Source organism: Hemicordylus capensis, chromosome 4 (assembly GCF_027244095.1).
Source record: "Hemicordylus capensis ecotype Gifberg chromosome 4, rHemCap1.1.pri, whole genome shotgun sequence".
Classification (NCBI taxonomy): Eukaryota; Metazoa; Chordata; class Lepidosauria; order Squamata; family Cordylidae; genus Hemicordylus; species Hemicordylus capensis.
The window spans coordinates 32840258-32867734 of NC_069660.1; the positions used below are offsets into that span (position 1 = coordinate 32840258).

General features: G+C 43.1%; 1 protein-coding gene and 1 long non-coding RNA gene across 11 annotated transcripts in view; one reads left to right on the top strand and one right to left on the bottom strand.

The window, feature by feature from the left end:
- Nucleotides 1–27477, bottom strand: part of EYA2 (EYA transcriptional coactivator and phosphatase 2) — a 210011-nt gene that overhangs the window by 59214 nt on the left and 123320 nt on the right. For all 10 annotated transcript variants that reach the window (XM_053247346.1, XM_053247336.1, XM_053247340.1 and 7 more), the window contains 2 exons: nt 6603–6670; nt 4647–4824 (listed from right to left, as the gene is read on the bottom strand). In XM_053247346.1, the coding sequence (XP_053103321.1) occupies nt 4647–4824; nt 6603–6670 (246 nt within the window). The remainder of the gene's footprint in view (nt 1–4646; nt 4825–6602; nt 6671–27477) is intronic.
- Nucleotides 1–27477, top strand: part of LOC128323714 (uncharacterized) — a 57754-nt gene that overhangs the window by 15383 nt on the left and 14894 nt on the right. The window lies entirely within an intron of this gene.

Genomic DNA, 27477 nt, shown 5'->3' on the forward strand with positions numbered 1-27477 from the left:
TAGAAATATTTATAATATTTACCAGACTCTCTCTGATAATACGATTACCAGGTGAAATAAGCAGAGTAGGGCAAGGGGGAAGAGAACAGGTTGTAGGATGCACAGTCTGAAGCAATTTGTCCACATCCTCAGGAGTCACAAACTGAAAGTGATCCAATCTAATCTGATAAGAGGAGTTGCTGGACAACTCCACAATAGAATTAGTATTAACTGTGGAATCCAGTTCGGCCCAAATACGAGATATTTTACCCGCACAAAAATAATTGAAGATGTCACAGTGAGTGACTGATATTTCCAAGTTCAAATTCAAGGAGGAGGGGGCACAGACTCTCCTCTTCGTGAGGCTAGTATGTGCCTGCTGGACGCGAATTTGCAGAAGCAATGCGGGCAGAAAATATTCGCTTCTTGTAGCACGGAAAACTTGTACACTCTCTATAAGTGCAAAAGACTGCCATTACTTTTGACCAGTCAAGATATTTATAGATTTTTCTCAGTCATGCTCACAACATTGTGAAAATATTTCTCCTTATTTCCATTTTACGGATTGAGAATTTAGATAATGAAACAGGGACTTGTCTAAGGCCACTCAAAAGGTCCACAACTGCTCTAGAATTTGAACCCAGTCCCAATTGTGTTCATCGAATCCCACTAACCTATGCATTTATTATTTCCAAAGCTTTTTCTGCAATCTAATAAACTTAATTGCTTTGATCAAGCAAGAAAATCCATGTGTGGAAGAACTACAGCTGATGTGGATACAGATACTCATCTAGATGCACATCCCATCTGTGGTGCAGTGCCAATCAAGATCCTGTTAAACTGTCAGGGTGGATCTTGATGAAGATTAGAATGTGAATCTCCATCCATGATTATTATTAACCCGTCCACTGGATGTTACATAAAACTAGAGCTGGGGGCAGCAGGGGGCGAGCGAGGTAAAGAAAATCCTCCTACTAATTAGCTACATTTATATCTTGCCTAACAAAAATAATCTCTAAATGGTTTAAAAGATAAAAACAAAATGACTGAGTCAACAGAAAAAGATGGCATCATTAACCCTGATGCTTCTCGTGACAATTTTACCTTTTTGTAGTATTATAACCCTTCTTTTAAAAGTGCTTTTAAAAAGAAAACTAATTATTACACAGAATTAATACAGAGCTGTTTTTTAAAAAATCCTACAAGTTCTGAAACATTCCAGGTGTTTAAAAACATCTTCAGGGCTTAGTTTATCTAAATCTTTAAACATTTCATCACCCTGCCCCCCACCTTCAAATTTTGGCCAAGAATTTCATTCCCTTCAGTCAATGAAAACTGAGATGTTTTATACACTGAATGACATTTTTATCTTGGCATTTTCAATTAAAAATCATAAGCATTTTTAGAGCCTATAACATAACCCCAAGCAAAGGTGTGTTCTAATTTTGTTTGTACGAACTTGGAATTATATTTCATTGAAATCAATGGCACTTGTTTCCAAAAACCAGGCACTGAACTGAAGTTTTAATTCAGCTGAGCAGCTTAGCAGAGGTCAGCAGTTTTAGCTATTTGAAATCTTTGGAAGAGGGTCAAACATTTGTTACCTGCCTTGGGCCCTTATTGAATGAAGAAAGGAGAGTTAGAAATGAAACAAAGAAAAGGAAGGTGGGTGGTGATCATGGTGGAGAACGTCCATATTGATGGGATTCATTTTTATAAATCTATTTAGATATTGTTGACCTCAATTTGCTTTCTGCCTTTTATGTGGTCTCTCAACCTCTCAAGCGCTTATAAGGCAGTGTTTTAAAGGGGAATCTGTGCTGTTCATTCCTGGGGAGCTTTTTTGAAAGGAAGTTGAGATAAAAATCTAAGGAGGGGGAAAATATCTCTCTCAAAGTACTTTCAGGGCGATCAGTGATAGTGTTCTCCTCCCCAGCCCTGCCACCAAACCAGTATTAGTTTATTTTTCTTTCTGAGCAACAGCAGATGTACAGGCTTGTTCCAGAAGTGGGCAGACCCCATTCTGAGCATGCATAAAGTGATTATCCACAAATGATGTGGTGCTAGATAAATAATGTGGACAGATAAATGATACTGTCTGTAAATGAAAAATTTCTCTAGGAAAGTGATACTTGAAGACTACATTCCAACAGTACATAGGAAAGGGAGGGGCCACAGTAGTGGTAGTGCACATGCACAATGGGCTCTCTCCACATGTAATACATAGAAGGTTCTAGGTTCAATCCCTGGCATCTCCAGCTAAATGGATGGGGGAGCAGGTGATGGGGTGATGCACAAGAGACCCTGGAGAGAATCATACAGAAAATACTGGGCTAGATGAACCAATGGTCTCACTCTAAATAGGGCAGTCCATATGCTCACAGTTAATGACAATTTATTTATTGAAACTTCTTATATACCCCCTCCTCCCAAGACTCTAGGCGGTGAACAACAGAAATACCAACAACAATCAATTTTTTTTTAATTAAAGGGCAAATGCCTGGCAAAACAGGTGTGTCTTAAGAAGGGCCTTAAAAGCAACCAGGGAGGGGGCTGAACGAATCTGGGGGAAAGAGTGTTCCAAAGAAGAGGGGCAACCACAGAGAATCCCCTCCTACGGGCCCAGGCACTACGCACTACACCAGGGCCTGGGACACTAAGGAGGGCCAGCTGAGAAGACCTCACAGGATGGGATACAACTGGCCAAGAGAGGGGATTCCGGAGATATACAGGTGCTAAGCCTGTAAGGGTTTTGTTGGTGAGAACCAGCACCTTGAATTGGACCCAGAATGATATTTGGAGCCAACAGACGTTAACACTCTAGGAAGCCTGGAGAATAAGATCCCTGCTAACTGGGCAAATTAATCACCTTTTAAAAGTGGTGAGTCTCTTTATGTAGCAGGGGGATTATCTTTATTTAGCAACTGGCCCTATCCATCCCTAGCACGGCACCCCCCCAGTGGCTGTTGCTGGTGTCTATCTTATATTTATTTATTTTTAGTTTGTGATCCCTTTGGGGACAGGGAGCCATTTTATTTATTTATTTATGTCTATGTAAACCACTTTGGGGAAAGTGGTATATAAATATTCATCATATTCATATTATTTTTGAGAAGTATTTGAATTTTTTTAATTTTCAAGGTGCAGCTCATTGTGGATGGTTATCTACAGCTTTTAAAAATGGGCTTCAAATAATGTAAATTCTCTGAAAAGCTACATCTTATAGACTTTTCATTGTAAAGCCTGGGGGCCAGTGGCAGCCCCCATCAACCCTAAGCGCGGCTCCCTGACTAACTGTATATTGCCCTTTGGCAAAGCTGAATATCCTGCACAGTCCCTCTGACACTGTGCAGGGATGGCCACTCTTCACTGTGTAGTGCTGCACTTGGCCCAGCACTGGGGGACTCCTTTAAGGAAAACAGCGCTCCCTTGAGCCCCTGCACTATCTTAGAAGGAATGCACAGAATGCTGGGTAGAACAGCCCTTCCCGGCACTTTACAGGGCTCTTACACTCTCTTAAAGGGCCCTCTCAGCACTGAGAAAAGTGAAATACTGTGTGGAGGTCAGCACAGTGGGAAATAGCTCTCACATTGAAAGTGTCCCCCGTGCCCCAGTGGCCCCTGAATGAAAAACAGTGAAGAGCATTGTTGCCAAAACCTTGGGTTTCTTGCAAAGAAATTGAAACCAAGTCTGTCTGAGTGACATCCTTGCCTCCAGTAATGTAATCCTACTACAACTTCAGTTTAATTGCAGCCGCTGCTCCCTCAGTGACAATTCCTTGCCCATCTCTGGGCCCTGTCCCCTTCAGCCAAGGATAAGTCTTCATTATAGTTTTAGGGACAGAGGGTGAGAGGAAACAAGCAAATCCTCAGTCCTGAGGCCAATGTAGGGGCCAGTCACCAAAGCTATCTCAGGAGCTGGAGATTCACCACTGCAGGTGGAGTTCTGGCTCATACAGAGAGACTGCAGCAGCCGTTTCCATTTGCCCTTTCTACTTTTCTTCTTCCCTGAGTCAAAACTTCCATCTTTCTCCTTGACCTTGATCCCAACATTCTTCCTCCATCCTAGAGCCTACTCATCTCTCCTACTTTCCACCCACCTTCTCTTATATCTGCCATGTAATATTTTGCAGGGCTTTACTTGCAATTTGCAGGCAGGTTTATTACATCTGATTTTTTTTAAAAAACACACATCCATTCTGAAATCAGCAGCTGACACTCAGAGCAGTGTTTGGATGACTTGGTAAGAGGGTCCCTGTAGGCAGAGTCTTCCCAAGTAGGAGAGCGTGCATGAGCATTTTCACTGCTCTCCCCTGTTTCCATAAGTGCTCTTTGCAACAATTTGATGTTGTTGTATGCATTCAGAAGGCAGACCAATGTTTGGCATTTGGGCGGGGGGATGGCCACACAACTGACGCCTACCTGGAAGTCAGCCTCTAGCATCTGTAATCTTGATCTTCTATCCGGCTTTGGTTACTTATTAGTGAGGCAAATACACTCTGCACGTGCTCCACACACTCTGCAATGTGCAAGTCCCTTCAGAACAGGGAATGCTTTTCTTATTTTTATTCCTCTTGCTATGTAAACTGCTTTGACAACATTTTTGTTGAAAAGCAGTATATAAATAGCAACCACAATAAATAGTAAACAATAGTTTGAGTGACCTACCAGAAAGTGATTCGGTGCTCTGACTGTTGATGTTGTGCGATGACTCTTGGAGAGAATAAGTGGACGTTGGGATGGCTGATGGGCTGATGCTATTTGCAGACATGTAAGAAGAATTGTAGGAAGAACTGTAATACTGTGAATACTGGCTTTGGGTGAATCCAGGATATGAAGAGTACTCCTTTGAAAGAAGAGATAGTTACTCTAGTCAATCTGCAGCATAGACTCTGCAGAAAGCAAGCAAACATGTAATAAGCAACAAATGTAATTAAGAGTTACACAACGTGAAATCTAAGGGCAAAGAACAGCTAGGCTTGCAAATATTTTCCCATTCTTGCCACTTTTGAATCCATCACTGCTGTGCCCAACAGTAAGTCATATTCTCCATCTTAAAATTATAAACTCCACCCCACCCCACCCCCAAGCTGCTATGAGCCATGGAGGAGAAAATCTACGGGCATAATTTGTGCCTAAGTTTTCCTCTGTTGCTAACACCAACTTTGGTAGGGAAGGCAATTTGGATGAGACTCTCCTGTACTCTGTGCCGTGGCCCTGATTCAATTCAGGAGGCCCTGTGGCTGCTTTTGCAATAAGAAAATTATGTTAAGAGTTGCAATCATGGTGCTCCCACATAGCATGTAATCTGCTCCTATGTTCTGTAGTTTGCAGTTCAATACATGCTGATTTGCAGCAGCCCTCAAAATCCCAAGCAGAAGAGTTTCCCAGCATTGCTACTTGAGATTCTTTTTAGCTGGATAAGGCAGGGACTGAGCCTAGCAATATACAAAGGATTTGCATTATTATTAAAGGCCAAACTAGATGATATATAGATTGTGAGACTGGGAACAATACACTTGATTTCTCTCATGTAATTGCAGGGGCCTCAATCCAGATTGGGACTGCAGTGAGGGAGGCGGCACCCTTTGCCCCTGCTGCTGTCCAAGTCCAGATTGTCTGCCTCCTCGCACCTATGGGAATTTTTCTCCTGGGGCAAATACCAGCTGTATGAAGAAGAAGGGAAGATCCAGATTGATTCCCGTACGTGTTGTTTACTTCAGAAAAATCAAGCAAGCAGACCTCAGTCATGCAATAAGCATATTGTCTGGTTTGGTCCTTAGGTATAGTCTTTTCCCCTTAGAACACCCAGGTGGGAATCTGCTGTCAAAACTTATGGAAAATGGAATTTAGGATGTAATTCTTAGAAGTTTTCTATGTCTCAGAATTTAATTTAGCCTTGAAAGCTCACTTTAGCATTTGCATTTTTTAAAAAATACGTTTTAAAAAAAAGTACAGTGACTTCATATTTGGTCTACACATCAAGCTTTACCAGTAAGCATTCTCATATAGTATTTCTGCATGAAATGTATCCACACCACATATTTATACACATGCTTTATATATAAAGGTGCTAACATATGCAAAGCGTGAAGTTCACGAACAGGTGTACATCCAAATAAGGAAGAGTGCAAGCAAACTCCGATGGTTTCATATTAACAAGGGTCTCTATGTGACATTTAAAAATGTTTATTCACATTTATTACCTAAAGCCAAGTTTGGAAGGGAAAGAAGTGAGAGCTCTCTGCAAGATGATGGAAATAACTAGCTTTAAAAAAAAAGAAAAAGCCGTTCATATGATACTGCGGTCTCCCCAAAAGAGTTGTGAAATGTTTTCAGCATTGCAACCAAAGTGTTGAGCCAGGGCCAAGAATGGTAGGAGGAGGAAGAGAAGAAAGAGAAAGGAAATGGTTCTGAGAGTATTTGATTGCCAAGTCCCCTGCTAAGCTGTTGAGCTCCAGGAGCGCCCACAGATACGTACTTCCTGCCTGCACCCAAAAATCAGATGTTAAGTATGATTATCAGAGACAGGTATCAAGCAAATTAGTCATATCAATGTAGGCCCAATACGACGAACCTCCTTTTCAGGACATTGATATAAAACAAATATGGTTAAAGTTGTACCTGGTGCACTGTGCTAAATCCTGCAGAACTTGTCAGGCCATTAGGTCCCTGATAAATCCCTGAGGTACCTAAGAGAAGAGAAAGATGAAATGGGAAGACTGGAATTTTATTATTTCATTAGGTCCAATACCACTTTATCTCTTGGGCCTAGTTTGGTCTTCTGTATCATTCTGTAAAACAATAAAAGGTAGCCTACATTACATTGTAGTTAGCCATGTTTGATCCATTAGCAAAATTCCAAACCATCACAGATAGGTAATTTTTGTATTAGGAAGACCAGCACAACCAAAATAACACGAAGTCTTAGGCAAGCTTTCTCCAGACCTCTTACTCAGGCTAGATATTATACAGAGCAAAATGTTGGGGCCCAAATGCTTGCAGTTTAACAGTCTTAAGATGGAGTGTAGGTGGAGTGAAACACACTTAATTTGATTAGCCTATATTAAGTTAACTGTAACATGCCCTCACATCTGCTAACATTCTTCTACTAAGCGGGGATGGGTTGGTCACATAGTGATTTACTATATCTTCGTAGATTTTACCTGATTCCATTTGATAATTTTTACTGTATATTTTGAGCAGTTTTTAATGTTTTACTGAAAAGTGTTAGCTGCCTTCTTTAAAGAAGACAGGCAGAAAAGCAGGATATAATTTTGTATAAAATAATGCATACATAAATACAGATCTGGGGTAGAATGGTCATTTGTATCCACTTAAATGGATGAATGAAGTGGAATCAGAATGAAGTGGAATCTCCACTATTCGAGTTGTATTTATTTAAAAGATTTTTGCCCTACTAAGTCACCACCAAGTGGATTAGAAGAGGTTTAAGAAATAACACACAAACCTGCCCACGCCCCACACACTGCAAAATGCCACATATGTACAGTACCTAACTGATACATATTAAAATTAGTGACAACAGTAGTCTACATCTTGCCTAACCATGCACCCAAGTGTCATGAAAAACTGTTCCTATTGCAGCACCTACTGGCTGATCTCTCTCTCCTGAAAGTGACCTGTGCCACTCGGAAATACATCCCAAAGGACTACACAGTCCTCTTGGACGTATTTTTGGGTGGCACAGTGCACTTTTGGAAGAAGCAGAGGGAAGCAAAAACTACAGGTTACTCAACTGTAACATTAGTTCTTCTAGTGGCCATCTGTCCTTTTACACTAATGGGCTATGCGCCTGTGCAGTCACTGATAAGGCAACCACTTGGAAGTTTTCTGTGGTTTAGTGTTTGAGGATGAGTACGACATGGATCGCGCTGTGCTCCTCAGCTGTTGCAATTTCTGGAGCATGTCATCTGTCTGCTCTGCAAACAGGTTAGAGCCCTCAAAGGGCAGGTCCTTGACCCTAGCACGGGCCTTGTAGTTCAGCCCAGACGAACGCAGCCAAGCACGTCATCTAAGCGCCACGGACGTGGCCGTCACTTTGGCCACGTACTCCACCAAGTGCCTGGTCGAAAACAGTTCCTGTTTAGCCACTTGAATAGCCTCACGGAGGAACAGCTTAGCAGATCCCTCTTGTCCTGAGGCAGGAGATCCAAGAACGGGCCCACCTTCTCCCACAAAAAGTGGTTATATCATGCATTACAGGCCTGATAGTTAGCCACTCTTAAGTGGAGGGCTGAGGCCGAGTAAAGCCTTCTCCCAAAGGAGTCCAATTTCCTGCCCTCTCTGTCACTCGGTGTCGACTGGCCGTGTCCTCTGGTTTGCTGCATAGACACTTCCAAAACAATCAAATTGGGTGCTGGATGGTTTTTAAGAAAGGCTGTATCATTTTGCAACTGTATCCTGTAGAAATTTTCCAGGCACCTATTAGGCTGGGAAAAAGTCACTTTTTCCCCCCAGCGACCCTTCATGACCCCCAACAAAGCTGAATTGAGGGGCAGAGCAGCTGGTACCTTTGCTTCAGAATTGATCAGGCTGAATGACAGATCCAGTTCCCCTTTTTTCTGGGTACTGAGGCTAACCCCCTGGGCCGAAGCCATATGTGCCACATAAGCGGAGTATTGTTTTAGGTCCTCTGACGGGGAAACCAGCTTCGAATCCAATTTTATGTCAAGCGGGGATGACCCCAGGAAGCACAGTCCAACTCCTGAGAGCTGGTATCACTCTCATATTCCGACTCGGGGGAGCCAGAGAGTCCTGGACCTGCAGGGGAGACCACTTTGCTAGCTGGATCATCTGGTACCGAAGCTGGTATTTCTGCTGGCAGCATCTGGATCTGAACAGCAGCCTGCTGTAGCGAAGAAGCCGAAGGAGGAGGTTCACGACGCTCGGTTTGTTCCCGGGGGAGCATTGTGGAGAGCAGGAACACGACCTCCCTTCCGAGTGTGACGGGGGCTCACGCCAGCCCCTCATGGTACCAGGCGTCCCATACAGGGGAGCTTCCACAGAACGAGAGCCGTATTGAGGCCTACCGTAGTCAGAACAGTCCGATCTATACTCTACCTGGAATCGACTGTATGATCCAGAGTACTGGCACCAAGCATTATAAGATGGCTCAACCTCCACCAAGGGAGAACAGTGCTCTGACGCTCAGTACCGATCCAAGTAGGCAGATTCATGACGGTCCCAGGCCCGATCCTGCCTGTAGTCTGATGAGCGCTCTTCTGAGTCCCAACGATCACTACAGTCCCTAAGAGGTATACGCTCCTGGCAGTTCTGAGGGGGCGAACAACACCTAGGGGAATAGGCTTCCCTGCCCGATGAGGCGTAACCAGGTTCATAGACGCCACAGAGCGCTCTCTATTTGAGTCCTCCTCTACAGGTGAGCAAAACCTAGCCGAGATCAAAGACTTTGGAGCAGGATGATCCGAATCTGCTTTTGATTTCTTGGCCACAGGGGCCTCCGAAGCAGGAACTGACAGGGCTGCCTTCTTCCTGGGTATAGGAGGGAGATGTTGACCCACCGGCAAATCACGATGTGACTTAGACTTCTTCTTCTTCCTCTTAGGTACTGAAGTCACAGGGATCAAGGATGATTTCGGTATCACAGGTGCGGGATGATCTTCTGAGTCCTCTGGCTCACTCGAAGTCGAGTAGGAGGTACCGATACCGTATCAAGCCTACGTTTTCAGCCTCTACAGAAGCAGAGACAGAACACTCTGATGTCACTGATGAAGCCATTTTCACAGATTGCTTCAACGATAAGGCTTCCGACAACCGGAGAGCCAGATCTCACAGGGCTGCGTGCAGGCGAGAAGCCCTATTTTTGCAAGCCTGTTTCATAAACTTCTGACAGTGAATACAGGTCTCGACAATGTGGGATTCCCCCAGACACAAGAGACACTCAGTATGAGTATCAGGCAAAGGGATCTTAGATTCACACCGGACACACTTTTTAAAGTTTGTCATGCCCAGCATAAATGCCAAAGACCGGCCAGCCACCACGCTCTGTCCCAGCCAGGACTGGAGCTCCAAAGAAGAAAGATCGTAAAAATCAAAACACCAAGAAAAAACCACTACTATGCGAAGAAATAAAGAATAAAAGGAAGAAAGGGGGGAAAGCAGGGAGAAAAACAACAAGGGGAAAACCAGATCCTACTCGTTGCCAAGCTGCAGACTCCATGATGTTCACTGAAGCGCGGACAACGAAAGACTGAGGGGATGACGAGTGGTGCAGCCACATATAGTGGCTGGAGGTGGGGTTCCCGCCCAAAGCAGGAGAATTGAGCTTGTCAGATTCCAACGAGGTCTCTGCGCAGGTGCATAGTGCATTAGTGTAAAAGACAGAGACCACGTTGAAGAACTGCCCCTCCTTGAATAATCAACGCCATGAAAGCTCTCCAGAGAGGGGACGCTTCTTCCGGACACATGGGAGCAGTTATGCAGGATGTTGGCTAGTTATATTCTTACAAGGATTTTGAAGCCTCAAACCTTTTAGGTCCAATTGCCAGACTGTACTCAGAACCACAGGTCTTTTTCGAAATTCCCTTTTCAAGCACTGGGAACAGGAGGGAAAAATTGCATCTTGCCATAAAACTCAAGGCTGACCCTGGGCCAGCCATTGTGTCTCAGCCTAATCTACCTCACAAGGTTGCTGTAAGGAGAAAAGGCAAGGAGAGAAGCATGTATGCTGTCCTGAGCTTCTTGGAGGAAGAGCAGGATAAAAATTAAATAATTTTAAAACAGGGTTTTTTTCTCCCCGGGGGGCAAGGTGTCTTAGGGAAACATACAGATAGCAACTCTTCTCATGGTGAAAGGGAGGCTGTGGGGAATGCAATGCACCACGCTGAAATAATCAGGCAGACTTAAAAAGTAATAACAATGAAGCTTTGACTTCATGTTAAAGATGAGGGCACCTACCATCTCTCAATTTTGTATCCCTGACGAGCTGTTGAAATGGCCTGCATTGAGCAGGAAGAAGTTTAACTCCTGGGTTCCCCCCTCTGCCCTCTTTCTCTTTAATAAAGCTTGAAAAACCAAATCCCTGACACAGATTCCCATTGTAGGAATTGCCAGCTTCTTTAGCTGTGTTGGAGCCAATACATGGGTCCAGCAGAGTGCTGCTTCAGCCAGAGCACAGGAACAAATGCTTCTCAGTGTCTCCATGCTGTGTCCTTTCTCTGAATATCCGCTTGTTTGTTTTTATTTTAAGACCCTAGATTAAACAGGGGAATGGACAGCTGAACAAACTGCAGCTCGCCAAGTTCAGTCAGTCTCAAAGCACATGCAGAGAGAAATAAACCTCATGCCAAAAAAAAAAAAGGCGGGGGGAATCTGCTTCCAGAACTAATTTGCCATCACATCTGGTCTTTAAAAGCATTCTAGACAAAGAGCAAGGGGGGTGGGAAGCACAGAGGGGTCAAGAGCTAATGATCTCTTGCCATGGTGCCTGCCTTAGGCGTGCCAGCCTGAGCCACGACTTCAGCTGGATATCCTCCACCCAACTCTGCTGATTAGCATGTTCATGCCAAGGAGATCAATCACAAAAGTACTTCCATGTCAACAGCTTTGCATTTCCAACCCTCAAAACACCAAACCAACCAAAAAACACACAGCCCACCAAAAGCTCCCAAACCCACCTACTCTCTCAAGACTCAACACTTACATTAAAATCAGAATCTAACCATGTTTAGAGACTGGGGTGGGTGATTTGAAGACACAGCAATGGAAGTGGCTCATGGGACATTCCTAAGAAACTCAAGCAAAGTGTAGAAGGTCCCTAGCTAAAGTGGAAGAACAACATTTCCCACACTATTAGTGTTGTAACATTCTGCAATACTCCCTTGCAACTGAAGGAGCAAAGGAAGGAGCTGGATTCAAGGCAGAAGTAGACACATTTATGCTAGGCGAGTTAACTTTTAGAAATACAGATTCTTTCAGTTATGGGCTGTTGGCATCAGGAATGTTATTCTTCTTGATTTTAAGAACGCAAGAAAGGCCAAGCTGGATCATACTGGTCTATCTAGCCCAATATTCTGTTTCCCACAGTGGCCAACCAAATGTCACTGAGAAACCCATAAGCAGGAGATGAAAGCTGTTTGCCCCTTTCTTTAGCCTGACTACACAGGCAGCGAAATGAGGTGGTAGTGATGCAAGTAGCAATCCCACATTTCTACTGGAGATCACATTTTAAAGCTTTTCTGTTTAAAAACAAAACAAAACAGCAGAGGAGGTTAGGCGAGACCCTTTCTCCTTGTTGTGCTAGTTTTTTGTTTTTAAATGGGGACATAGTAAAAATGGCACCCTATGCCCGCAGGCTGGAATCGTATAGCCCATTCTACCACTTGATTTGGTTGTATGTGTACACCAGGCTTTTGTGTTATCAGAGACTGGTGCAAAAGGATATTGGGTGACAGAAAGTTGCTCCCTAACGATCCCAGTGAGCAGATTCAATGGACGGGTTTTGCCAACATTCAAGCAAATGTAACATAAAATATAATGAAAGAGGTTAAAAATAGGGATGTACAAAATGTTTTGAGTGTTTCAAGCTCAAAACAAAACACCCTTTTAATAAAGGGCCTATTCTGAGCTTGGAACAAAACAACCCTGTTTCAATTTGAAATGTTTCAACATTTTGAGCACCAATTTGGAAGCCTGGTTTTCCCATGCTGGTTAGTTTTATGGCACTGGCTTCTGATTGGCTTGCTTGCCCATTTCTTTTACAGTTTGAGTGGTTGGTAGCATCCATCATGCCCTACCACCCAACCCACTTTGGAGTCCCTAGGAGCTACTCAGGGTGAACAATGGGGTGTTTCAAGTTTCCCCATTGTTCCCTATGGCCAAAACACTTGAAACGTTTTGAGTTTTGTTTTATCAAAACAACCGGAGTAACCACCATTTCGACAAAACGTTTCAGCCTTCTGGTTTTCTTTTGAGCTCAAAACAAGATCTGTTTTGTGCACATCCCCAATAAAGAACAAACTTTTATACAGCATTTGGAAGTATACCAGAGGACTGGAAAGTAGTTGATGTAAATCTCATTTTCAAAAAGGAAACCAGGGGGGATCCAGGAAACCAGAGGCCAGTTAGCTTAACGTCTGTGCTGGGTAAGTTGATGGAAAGCAAATTTAAAGACAAAATTGTTAAACATATAGAAGAATAGGCCTTGCTGAAGGAGAATCAGCATGACTTCTGCAAGCGCAGGTCTTGCCTCACTAACTTTTTGGAGTTAAGAGTGTCAACAGACATGTGGATAAAGCTGATTTGGTTGACATAGCATACTCTGACAAAGTTCCCCATCAAATGCTCTTGAGGAAACATAGGAGTCATAGGATAAGAAAACAGCTCATGTGTGAATTGGTAACTGATTGAAGGCCAGGAAACAGAGGGTAGGAATAAGTTGACAGTTTTCACATTGGAGGGAAGTACAAAGTGGGGTCCCCTAAGGATCTGCACTGGGACCAGTGCTCTTTAACTGTTCATATATGATCTAGAAGTTGGGTGAAGCAGCCAAGTGGCCAAATTTGCAGATGACACTAAACTATTTTGGGTAGTGAAATCCACAACAGATTGTGAGGAGCTCCAAAAGTCTCTCTCTCTGAACTGGGGAAGTGAGCAACAAAATGGCAAATACAGTTCAATGTAAGCAAGTGTAAAGTGATGCATATTGGAGCAAAAACAACAACCACATATACACTGATGGGGACTGAGCTGTCAGTAACTGATCCAGGGAGAGAGATATCCTGGGGTTATAGCAGACAGCACGTTGAAAGTGTCGACTCAGTGTTTGACACAGCTGTGAAAAAGGCAAATTCCATTTTAGGGATCACTAGGAAGGGGATTGAAAATAAAAATGCTAGTACTATAATGCCCTTATACAAATCTATGGTGCAGCCACATTTGGAGTACTGCGTGCAGTTCTGGTCACCACATCTTAAGGAGGACATTGTAGAACTGGAAAGGTGCAGAAGAGAGTAACCAGGATGATCAGTGGTCTGGAGCACCTTACTTATGAGGCAAGGCTACAGCATCTGGGGCTTTTTAGTTAGGAAAAGAGGTGACTAAAGGGAGGCATGATAGAGGTGTATAAAATTATGCATGGAGTAGTAACCTCACAACACAAGAACCAGGGGTCATCCCATGAAACTGATGGCCAGGAAATTTAGGACCAACAAAAGGGAATACTTTTTCACCCAGCACATAATTAATCTATGGAATTCTCTACCTCAGGATGTGGAAATGGCCACTAGCTTGGATGGCTTTAAAAGGGGGCTTAGACAGATTCATGGAGGACAGGTCTATCAATGGCTACTAGTCTGCTGGCCATGGTTCACCTCCAGCCTCAGAGGCAAGTTGCCTCTAAATACCAGTTGTAGGATAGCAACAGCAGAGGAGAAAGCATGACCTCACCTCTTGCCTATGAGCTTCTCAGAGGCCACTAGTGGGACACTGCAGGAAATGGGATTTTGGACTAGATCCAGCAGGGCTGTTGTTATCTTCTTATGATATTAAATCACTTCACATATGTTAGCTCAGAATACCATCCACGGAACTTGTAAGGTTGGTTAATGTTGTCAGCTCATACTGGCTATGGGCCGCGGGGGTGGGGCATTAAGGCTAGTGGCTTGCCCAAGGTCATTCAGTCGCTGGAGTGAGATTAGCCCTGAGGACTTTGTATCGCAATCCTGCCCTGAGTAGTGACTTTAGCTCTATTCAGATATTATGTTGTATGAGTGTACAGATGTCTGTACACAGGTACTTATTGTGTGTGAACGACTATACTTGCATTCATTTTAAAAGTGAACCTGGGTACAAGTCCCTCAAATGCATGGTACAGGGAGGTGGTGTACTACTATGGAGGTGAGATCTATTAATGGCTACTAGTCGGAGGGCTATAGGCCACCTCCAACCTCAGAGGCTGCCTCTGAGTACGACTTGCAGGGGAATAACAGCAGGAGAGAAGACATGCCCTCAACTCCTGCCTGTAGGCTTCCAGTGGCATCTGGTGGGCCACTGTGTGAAACAGGAGGCTGGACTACATGGGCCTTGGGCCTGATCCAGCAGGGCTGTTCTTATGTTCAATACCACATGTAAATAACTGTTCCTGTGTACAGATCTGTGCCTGTGTACACTGTACAAATGTTGTACAAGCACTGAACACATGTGAATAAAGTACAGAGTTTAACCCAGAGAAGACAGGACCAGTACTAGAGTCCTGGATCACGACACTAGAGCTTAAAAGAATCTCCAGAACTGGAGCATCTTGAAATAGCACCCTCAGAGCCTGTGCCCCTGAAACCGTACTCTCAGAATCAGAACCCCCTGAAGAGTCAGCCCATCCCACACTGCTGTACTCTTTGATATCTGCATGCTAATACTAGCAACAATATCAGAGAGAGATGAGGAGGAGGAAGAGGAGGAGGAGGAGGAATGCTGCCTCTTTAAGGCTTCCATTCTCCGGGCAGGGAGCTGGAACGGAAGAGGGGTAACCTGTAGAGATATGTGGAATATTCTGCCTTTGAAATGGAATGTTTTGAGTATTCTGAGCTCAGAACAGAATACCCTAAAAGGGTTTGTGTTTTGCATTCGAACAGAATGATCCTATTTCAGCCAGAATGTTCTGACTATTCCGACTGCCATTTTGGCGGCTGGAGCAATACAGTGGAATGGGGTCACTGCATTGGAACAACTGGCTTGACTGGTCATTCCGATTAAATGTTTCACACATTTTGCATTCCATTCCAAACTTGGAACGGAACACAAAATGCGTTTTGTGCACACCTCTAGAAGCCTGTGCTCGGAAGTATTTAAAAGTGCAATCTGCCTCCAACTGATGTCAGAGCAACTTGTTCCTGGGAGCTATCCATGGTGCTGTAACCCAGCTACTCTGGCCTTGCCAACTTCTAGGCCTTATGGTTCTTGTCAGAGGATGGGACAGAATTCTTTTCTATTTCACAACTCTTAGATTTAGCTACATTTTGTGAAACAATTTTATCTGGTCCACAGTGGCCCTGCAAAAAACTTTTAACAGGCTTCATAAAAGTTCTGTTCTCTGCTCACCTTTAAGTAAATAAAATGTATTGCACCACAAACAAGTGAGAGAATCTGGGCATAAAAGGCTGGTGCAGACCTACAACTGGTTTCCCTGTTATTTGTGGCTGATCAAATGGGAGTCACTCTCCCTCCTCCCCTCCTGGAAGTAAATTTCCCTCTCCAGTTAAGTATCAACATACTATTAACTGTGGTTAACAGAAAGAAGGGAATTTGCTTCCATGTAGGAAAGGAGCTGAAAGGGAACACATATTCTTGAATATGACTCTTGGTTGACAAACAGCCAAACTATTTATTTACTTATAAGTACATTTATATCCCACTCTTCCTCCAAGGAACTCAGAGTGGTGTACATATTTATGTTTATCTTAACAACCCTGGAATTTAATAGATTAGGCTTAGCGAGATGCAATTGGCCCAGAGTCACCCAGTGAGTTTCATGGCTGAATGGGGATTTAAACTCAGGTCTCCTCATTCCTAGTACAACCCTTTAACCACTACACTACACTGACTCTCATGATTACCTGTCACTAGCGCTGATAGACGTTAACTTTTTCCTCTCAGTTGGATTGTACCCCCATGGATCAGTACCATGATGTGAAGGGCGTTAGGGGGGCTTTAACCCTCCCCTCCCACTAAATTTCTGATCCAGATAAGTTTCCTCCAGATACAAACAGCTGCTATTTGACAAGGAAAAATAGTTTCATTGGAACCATTAACTCACTAGGTGATCTTAGGTAAGCCACTCACCTCAAATCCTCCTATCTGCAATTTGTGATTTTAAAAAAAATACTTATCTTTCAGGTTTGTTGTAAGGATTACAAAAGGACAACACATATGAAGTGCTCTGAACTTGAAAGCACTAAACAAATGCTAAGAATTATTATTCGAACATCTGCAAGGTGCCCCACAAACGCAGCTATATGCACAGTGGGGTGCTCTCCAAGAAATTGGGAATCATGTCTTTGCAGGATTTCCAAGCATATATAGAAGGTTATCTGCATGTAAATCTGTGTTTTATTTATGGAAGCTCAACAGGTGATTTGTGCACAGGGTAAAGAGCTCACCAACACAATACCCCCCTTTCCACTGAACACCTGCAAAGCAGGTAGCAGTCTCTGCTACCGCCATGCCCACTTACCCATAATCCCTTGGGTCAGACACTAATCTCTCAGCCTAACCTACCTCAAAGGGCTGTTGTGCTGATAAAAGGGGGTATCCCATATATGCAGCCCTGCGATCCTTGGAGTAAGGATGGGATATACATTTGAGCACCAAAACCACAACCATTTATTTTATTTTAGATTTTGTCTTTCAAGTTGCAACTGCTACAACCTTACACAAGCAGAACTTTAACCCCCTGTATGAAAGCAAAGAGAGGGGCTGTAACCCAGAGGAAGGACACCTGGTTGTGTTTGCAGAAGGTTCCAGGTTCAATCCTTGGCATCTCCAGGTAGGGCTGGGAAAGACCCCTGTCTGGAGAGCTGCTTCTCATCAGTGTAGACAACACTGTGCTAGACAGTCGAACAGACTGACTCAGAATAAGGCAGCTTTATATGACAATCTAGTTTAGCAGCCTGTCAACCTTCCAGGGCAGCCAGGCAGATGCCCCAGGAAATAAGGCATGATGGAGGCATTTATCCCCTGATATTTACTCTCCTAATCTTATCAGAAGAAGGAGATAGTTTCGGAACATAAACATTTCCTATCTAGCCATCATGTTTAATAGCCCTTGATAGCTCCATCGTACATGAATTTGTCAGCCACCATTCACTGTTTGCTCATCTCAGGCTTTACTGTGTCCTCCACCTTGGAAAAGCCTAAAGGGAAACCAAGACTTCTATTGTGCTCATGTTTATACCCCAGTACCCCAATATACAGATTCCTGCTGCTTCTCTAGCCCTATTCACATGTTATGTTCAATACTTATACAACCAAGTACATAATAACTATTCACATGTTATGTTGAACACAGGTACATTTACTATCTGTGCAGTATACTTTCTGTCTGTAGCATGCATCTGAGGGATCTGTACCCAGGTCCACTTTCAAAATGAACACAGGTGTAGTTATTCACACAACATGTACAAGTGTTGTTTGCAACTGTATACTTGTACATGTCTCCATAGGGCTTCTCTCATTCTCTCTCCACTGACAATTCTTCTCTTTCCAAACAGGTCCTACCATGGTCGCTGTTCCATCCCACCTACCACATTTCTGGTTCCTGCTGAATAATAAGATATTAATCCATGCTTGTTAATAATGGAGTTGGAGACTTCTGAAAGAATAGTCTATACAGAGTAGCTTCAGATGTTAGTAAAGAAGCACACTTTAGCCACTTGTGAGTCACTTGAATGTGAATTCAACTGATAGCATATCTGGTGACATTTACAACATTTAGTTAATTTCAAAATTTTTGCAACATAGCACACTTCTGGGAGAAGAGGAGGCTTTTAAAGGCTCCATTTTTTTGTTCTATCTGGTAGGTTCTTTAGCTTTTTATAATTTTCAGTTTTTAGCTTTTAAAATAACCTTTAATTTGAACCTAATAATGATTGTGGTTTTTAATCTGACAACTTTTTTTGTTTAATTTAGTTAATTTTATTACTTTTATTGTATCTTGTGTCTATCTTATTGTTGTGAGCCGCCCCAAGCAGTAGTGCAGTAGTGCACTGGAGGGGTGGGGTATAAATATTTTAAATAAATAATAAATAAATATTCTTCCCCCTATGGTCACTATGGAACTTTTGAGGGGCAGCAGTCAGAAAAGCTAGAATAGCAGCAGTTTAACACCTGAGCCAATGGGGTGAACATTTTAATTCCTTTTATGCGTTAATGATCTCTGCGATGGTTAAAAACTGCCTTGGGATCTTTGGATGAAAGGCAGAATAGATGTGAAAATAAATAAAAATAAGGCTGGTGCCACAAATGAGAAGGCCCTGCTCCTGGCTGACTTCATTCCTTATCAGGGATCCAATTCAAATGGATGCGATAACCCATTTGGCAACAACACTTCCATCAATAACGTGCATTCAAAGGTGCACTCAGTCTCCCTTAGCTAGTTTCCAAAGCTTCTGCCCTTCACTATAGGATGGGTGCATGAGGAAAACCCTATGCAAACATTATATTGTACATGTGTACAAGCATCTGTACACATTTACATGTTTTTGTGTGAATGAGTGTACATGTGTTCATTTTAAAAGTGAACCTCGGTACAGGCCCTCTCAATTGCAGGGAACAGAAAGGAGTGCACTGCTGGATGTACGCTGAACATAACTTGCAAACGGGTCTTAGTGACACTTGCATTCACCTATGCTGGTGGTGGGTCTGCATCATCCGGCTTTCACTCAATCAAATGAACTCGTTTTAAATCAGAAGCACAAGTCAAGATCTTTCCCTTCTGGATCTTCTCCACATGGAGCACAGTTCACATCTGTGTTCAATCAAATCAGTTGCTAAAATGTCACAATGCCCTCATTCACAGGTAACACAGAGAACATTTAACTGGTAATAAAACAACCTAGGTATTAGAGGCGAACAGCTCTTCAGATATATGGTACTGGAAAGTCCTTGGTAGGAAAACTCTAAAATTGACCTTGCGCCATGGGCTTTCCTAATGATGGATTGTGAAATGAGACATCTGAGTGTACAAGGGCAACACTCAAACTGAAACCATTAGTAAACCCATGAATGAAATGGCCTGTGTCCTTTTCATGACAAACTGATTCCATTTGCCATTCCTTTAATGTTTATTTTTCAAAGAAATGTGTGCCACACTTTAGCGCAATTGCATCTGTGCTTGAACCATAGATGTGGTCCTCTTCAACCTTGGTGGGCCACATGCTGGAAGACCTTTAACTTCTGGCAACTTGTGATGCTGAAGCATGAAGGGAAAATGTTCCCACTACATTCAGTACAATTAATAAGATTTAATTGTTGCACAAAAAATAAATCTGCAATGTAATTAAAGGGTAAACATTTGGACATGTTGTAAAGTCACTATGGTTTGTTTATATTTTTCCAAATTTTAAAAAAGACATCCTAGGCTCAGAGAACAACTTAATCACCTAATACAGTATTTTTACACGAGTCAGTTACACAGCTAGTTTAATTGTAACACTTATTACCATCCTAAAACAAGCAATTTAACAATTAATGAAGATACAGTTATTGATTGTCCATCAGGCCTTAACTGTATCTAGTGGTCTATTCTGCTTCTACCCCAAATGCGCAGATAAATAATTCAAATCCAAAAATCATGGATTTTCCAACAGTCACGCATAATGTGTCTTATTCAAGCTTATGACAAAAGATCCATAAGCCAACCATGCTGCATAAGAGTTTGTGCAGCTTTCCTCTATCTGTGTCGCCCATGCTGATCTTACCATTTCCTTGGCATGCAACTTGCAGGGATCAGATTCTTACATCAGAGCTCTCTGCACCCTAACCCACGCCAAAGCAATAAGAAATGTAGCTGCACCATAACACTCATCCCCCAGATGTAGCTGGACCATAACACTCATCTCACTCATGTTCCCCAGCCTTATTGGCTTTTGGGCATTGTGCTTGAGGAGCATGGGGAGTTGTAGCCCAAAAATATCTGGAGACCCAAGCACTGTTCCCTCTAAGGCGTGTGCATGCTCATACATTTTCTGATGTCTGCTCAGTTAGTTTTAGATCCCACTCAGGTTGAATCAGGAAGGCCCTACTCCGAAAGCAAGTGCACACACACGGCCTTGATACTGCTGCCCAGAACAAAACTCATTCCACACACGGATGAAAAAAAATTGAGAGAACATAGGACCCAAGTCTGCCAAAAGTTCATAAAATGGAACATAAGAAGAGCCCTGCTGGATCAGACCAAAGGATCATTTTATCCAGCCTCCCATTTCCCACAACAGTCAACTACCCGATTTCAGAAAAGCCCACAAACAGAGCATGAAGGCAATTGCCCTCCTCTTCTGTTCCCTCAAGCAGCTGGTATTCAGCAGCATACAAGCCCTATTCATATGTTATGTTCAACACACATACAGTGACTCACACATTACATTCACCACCACCACCACAACATGCACTTCCTGTCTGCACCCTGCATCTGAGGGGGCCGGTACTCAGGTTAACTTTTAAAATGAATACATGTACAACCATTCACACACAAAAATGTACATCTGTAGAGACACTGGTAAAATGTAATGGCCCTATCCAGACTTTGAGGCTATTCTCATTACACAAGATGTTTGGGTAGGAGAGAGTTTACCCAAGCAGCCTATGTCATCTGGGTCACCAGAGGCCTCCCAACCCAGCTGCTGCAGACCTGAGCAGCCCTGATCCACTACCTGGGCAAAAGGTGAGGTAGGAGGGGGAAAGGAGTTCGTCCTACCTCACGTTTTGGTCATCTGCAGCACTGCAGCTCTGAAAATGGCCACTGGGATTGGTGGCCATAAAGCACTGTGGAAAGTGCAGCCAGGGAGAGAAGTGCTGCTATACTGCCACAGGCTGCTTCTTTGCTGCCCACGCAGTGTGCGGTTGGATGCGGGAGGAGTTCCTCCTCCCAATCCCACTTCAGGAGTCCACTGTCACACTGGTCATATAGAGGTGTGAGTCGTAAAGCCCCAAAGAGGCTCAAATTGTCTGGGGGAAGGTAGGTAGGATCCGGCCTTCCCTCCAGTTCCACCCCCAGTTGGTTTGTGAACAACCTCATTATGTTGTACAACTGTCCAGATGTCTGTACATTTGTATATGTTTGTGTGTGAATGACTGTTCCTGCATTCATTTTAAAAGTGAACCTGGATACAGGCCCCTCAAATGCATCCTACAGACAGGAAGTGTACTGCTGGACCTGTGTTCAACATAATGTGTGAATCACTGTAATTTTGTACAGCTCTGTATCTGTGTACACTGTCCACTTGCGTATTTATTTATTTATTACTTATCTTACTTATTTATTATTAAGTACCATCTTACTTTTTTTTTTAATTTCTCTGTGTAAACTGCCCTGAGCCATTTTTGGAAGGGCAGTATAGAAATCGAATGAATGAATGAATAAATAAAATAATTATCAAAAGGGGTGGGGTGGGGAATACAAGATCTCTCCTCTAGCCGTGAGTGGTGCTGAAGCGCACAAAAATGAACAAGCCACCAGGCCCTGTAGCTCTCTCTGCCTGAAACTTGTCTCAGAGGAGCAGAAGTAAGATGTCAGGGCCCTGCCAACAGATTCTCTGCTTCAATCACATTGACATCCTACAGAAAATATAGAATAGTGTAGGATGTTATGACTAATGGCACAGCGGGGAAATGACTTGACTAGCAAGCCAGAGGTTGCTGGTTTAAATCCCTGCTGGTATGTTTCCCAGAAACACCTATATCAGGCAGCAGCAATATAGGAAGATGCTGAAAAGCATCATCTCACACTGCTTGGGAGATGGCAGTGGTAAACCCCTCAAGTAGTCTACCAAAGACAACCACAGGGCTCTGTGGTCGCCAGGAGTTGACACCAATTCGACGGCACACTTTACTTAACCTTTAGGATGTTATGGACCCCAAGGCCATACACTCCAAGCAGCCATGACTTATGCACCCCTGGGAGCTTGATAACACTCCTGCTTTGCAGCCTCAGGAGAGTCACAAAAATGGCTATGAAGCATTTGGCCAGGTATAGCACTTGGGGTGTGTATATATAAAAAACAGAGGGGCCATATGTTGTGCAGGTTTGGAGTATTAGAATATAACGGAATATATGAGGAAATGAAAATAGCCACAAAAGAAGTAGAAATCTTCAAATTCCAGATCTTTTCACAGCCTGCATGCTTTTAAATGCAGATCCCTAAACATGAGGCCTAGAATTTTTTATTTTTATTTTTTTGGTTGAAGAATGAAAACACACATTCTCAAATCCTAATTCTGTCACATGTGGAAATTTCATCAAACAAAACACCATGCTTATTTTTCCTGCATCACACTTGATGTGCATAAATCTTGGACTAGATTTTATTTCTGCCCTAATTCAGGCCATGTTCCAGTGAAATCCCATTGGGAAGGAATTTTCAGCACAACAAAGCCAAGTTCAATACAACCACTGGCAGTACTGAAGCTCCCATTACTGAAAGCTGAAAATGGAAATAGTAAAGCCACCCTGTGAAAAAAGTAACTATGCCAAGCATGTAGTTAAGAGGTTTGGGTCTTGGAAAAGTCAGCATGCTGAAGAAGTTTTAAGATTTTTAACTTGTTTTAGTTTGTGCGTGTGCATTACAACCTTGGTATTAGAATATATATACACATAGCAGTAAAGCTGATGCCGTTGCCAGTAACTGAAGGGCTTTCCCCGCCAACTAGCAACCCTGGTTGCTACGTAGGCAAGCTGTTTAGTTACTATAGTCACAAACCATAGAAGGTTGTTCCAAAGTCAATGCTTTTCTTTCCAGTACTTCCATACACTGCAATAAGCAAGGATTGCAAAGTATGTATTTTTTTCATGACCAAGATTGAAACAATAGAAGATCATTTTTCACAGCAATTGCTATTTTAAAATACTTGCTGACAGCTTTTTAGAAATGTGTGGGTTTTGAACTCCGTTAGACTTACATGTTTGAGTCCAATTACATACAGCACCACTAGGCATACATGGGGCTGCTGAAAAATGGTTCACATGATGTGCAATGCATGCTGGTACTGCTGCACACATTGCTGGCAACCCTGGCACTGTGCTGCAAGAGCACAGTTGCACGACTCAACCAGAGATAGGGCTGTAGTTCAGTGGTAGATAATCTGCTTTACATGCAGAAAGTTCCTGGTTCAATACCGAGCATCTACAGGTACACCTAGGAAAAACTCCTGCCTAAAAACTTGGAGGGCTGCTGCCAATCAATGCAGACAATACTGAGCTATATGGACCAATGATCTGACATTGCGTAAGACAGCTTCAGTTCTATGTAACTACTTAAAACCGTGTGCCCACAGTTGCACAGTGCTACTTACATTGGCCTCCAACATAAACAGCGTTGCCTAACTGTGAGTGTGCTGTTTTAAGCATTTGTGCAACAACACTATTGCACAACAACGCCAGGGCTGCCTGAAATGTGTGAAGTGCCTCTTGGTGCTTACCAATGGCAGCATTGCACATCATGTAGGCCAGTGTGCATGCTGCATTTTCACAAATATCAATGAAAACTAAATCCTGTGCCAAAAAAGTGGACTATGACCCGACTGAAGTGTGCACATGTGCACCAGAGCCCCTGGTGGCGCAGTGGTAAAACTGCCGCCCTGTAACCAGAAGGTTACAAGTTCGATCCTGACCAGGGGCTCAAGGTTGACTCAACCTTCCATCCTTCTGAGGTCGGTAAAATGAGTACCCAGAATGTTGGGGGCAATATGCTAAATCATTGTAAACCGCTTAGAGAGCTTCAGCTATAGAGCGGTATATAAATGTAATTGCTATTGCTATGTGTATGTTTAGTTCTATTCCCGGATTCCTCCCTCTACCTAATGCAACCTAATTTGCCCTGTATTTGTACTTCTTTCCTGTGGAAAGTTTTAAATTGCTGCAGGATCTTTTGTGGTGATTTAAGGAGATTTCATTTATTTATAATCACGATTCTATCCTGCCTCTCTTCCATTCTGTAACATAACTGGATGTACATAAAGTGCCCAGGAAGTCTACCATCCAGGCAGTGATCAAACCCAGATCTGCCCCTGCTAACTGAGCAAAGAGGCACCTTTTTAAAGTGACGATTCTCTTTATTTAGCAGGAGGAGAGCAACTGGCCCTATCCATCCCCAGAACAGCATCCTTCCAGTGGCTGCTGCTGGTGTCTATGTTTCTTTTTTTAGATTGTGAGCCCTCTGGGGAAAGAGAGCCATTTTGTTTGTTTGTTTGTTTATATCTATCTATCTATCTATCTATGCAAACCGCTTTAGAAACTTTTTGTTATTGTCGTATTGCAACACAGTTGCTGTACCATGTGCCTTCAAGCCATGCCATTAAGACCTACACACAAATTACACAGAAATCAATGAGTCATTTATTTGCATGCAGCCATGGGCCTGTTCACACATAACCTGATTACTCATCACTCAGGTATTTGCAGCTGAATATGTGAACAGATTCACACCACATAAAGGCATCTGAGCTGACATAATGGGATATAAACATTCTGCGTGTACTGGCTCAATCATACATGCAAGTCATCACTTGCAGAGTAGGAGAGGAGAGCTAGTCTTGTGGTAGCAAGCATGACTTCTCCCATTAGCTAAGCAGGGTCTACCCTGGTTGCATCTGAATGGGAGACTACATGTATGAGCACTGTAAGATATTCCCCTCAGGGGATGGAGCTGCTCTGGGAAGAGCAGAAGGTTTCAAGTTCCCTCCCTGGCATCTCCAAGATAGGGCTGAGAGAGATTCCTGCTTGCAACCTTGGTGAAGCCGCTGCCAGTCTGTGTAGACAATACTGAGCTAGATAGACCAATGGTCTGACTCAGTATATGACAGCTTCCTATGTTCTCATGTTCCTTAACCACCACCACCCAACAATGAGTCATGAAGTGTGAACTGCCTCACTTTGATGGAAGGGTTACAGACTTCGGACAACACCCCAATAAGTACTTTTGCAAACAGAAGAAATTCCACTTGCTCATTGAGGCATTTTACATCAACCCCACTTCCCTTTGCACTTGCCATGCCCCCCTAAAATGTGTCACCAAGGGTTTCAGGGCCCTCAGGAGTGCTAATTTTTGGAGGTGCAGTGGACTGCAGAGGAAAAAGGATTAGCAAATTCCCCCCCTCGCCTGAGCAAAACATCTTCCATTTGTGAAAATACTAGTGGGGATGCTAACCTAACGTTTTACACTTTCCTGAAGATTATGGACATATGGAGTTGCTTTACCATTAAGTTGTCAGACCATTAGTCCACATACCAAAGTACTGTCTACTCAGAGACCCTCCAGGGTTTCAAAGTGGAGGGCTTTCCCATACCAGCACTGTCCACTCCAACCAGCAGCAGCTTTCCAGAGAACTTTCCAATCTCTGCTTCCCAAGATTCTTGCAAGTAAAGATTTCAGGAATTAAATTGTGACCTTTTGTGGCACAATGCAGCATTCTAGAAAAACTACAAATATGGCGGGGGAGGGGAGATCTACTGCTGAAAAGCATCAGAACAGCATTAACCCGCACAGTAAGAATGTCAAAATTAAGGTAGCTTCATCTTAACACAGAAGGAATTCATGCACTGCACCCAGCAAAATGTACAAATTCCCATATTTGTACATCATATTTGGCTATGGAGAAAACTGGACATTGTAAAAGGCTGTTCACAGTTCCTAAGTGCCTGACAGACAAATGTTTCCTGCAGTAAATATATTCTCCAAGATGATACTCTGCGATCGAGAGGTTAAGAGCTCAACAAAATTACCTCCCACCAAGAATGCTCTAGTGGCTTGTTAAGGGTTCAAAATTCTGCAGCAATCCCTCCATTCACTGAGCAAAGGAGTACATAAAATGTTACATGGCTGTCAGTGGGGGATACTTCAACTTGAAAGCAACCTGCAAAAGCAAAAGATAACTAAACCCATATGCAGGCCTTGTCATATTGCTCAAACTGTCTGCTGTTTGGCATAACGATTCCTTCCAATAAGCTCTGCATGTATCTGTATCTTGGAAAGTTTGAAAACTGCAGTAAAGAGCACCTTAAAAATCTAGATGGAATAGGAGCCAATCTGCAGCACAGAATTATGTGGCACAGAGTGTATTACACAGAAGTGTTTTGTGCTTTAGCATGTATTGATCTCTGCATAAAAACAAACAGCTCTCCAAAAAAAGAAGAAGAAGAAGTTATTTTATGCAGCCACTTAAAGAGCAATTGCAATTATGAATGGTCCTATTCAAGAAACCTCTCTCTCAATGGCTGATCAATTGTTTTTTAAAAGTGTGAGCAGTTATACCATAATACAATTATTATTGTAAACAGTAACAAATATTGTTAATAGTAACAATAAGTTAAGACTGAGCTGAAACGGCATTTTTGCCACCCCATGTGTGATTTTGGTGATTTTCAAGTGGGGAGCAAAATCGAAGGAAAAGGGTATGAAAGGAGGGGGCTGACTGGAGGTGGCAGTGGTGCTTGCTCCTTCTGACAGCTGCCACCAGAATGCCCATGAATAACACTGTGTCCAACAGGAAGCTAGCAGCTACCAGAAGGAGTACCACTATGGAATTGGTGGCAGTGGCAAAAATGGGGAAGTCAGCAAAAAAGGTAAGCCTGTATCCATCCCCCAACCCCACCACTTTGATTCTGACTCCCAGAAAGTGAAGCCAGAACTTCTCCCCTGAAAATTTTTGGCACAGCCCTAAACCATATAGGATATTATTCTTATTTCTATAGCACTATCAATACCCATGTTGCTCTGCAAAGTATAGGGAGTCATGGACCTGCCCAGAG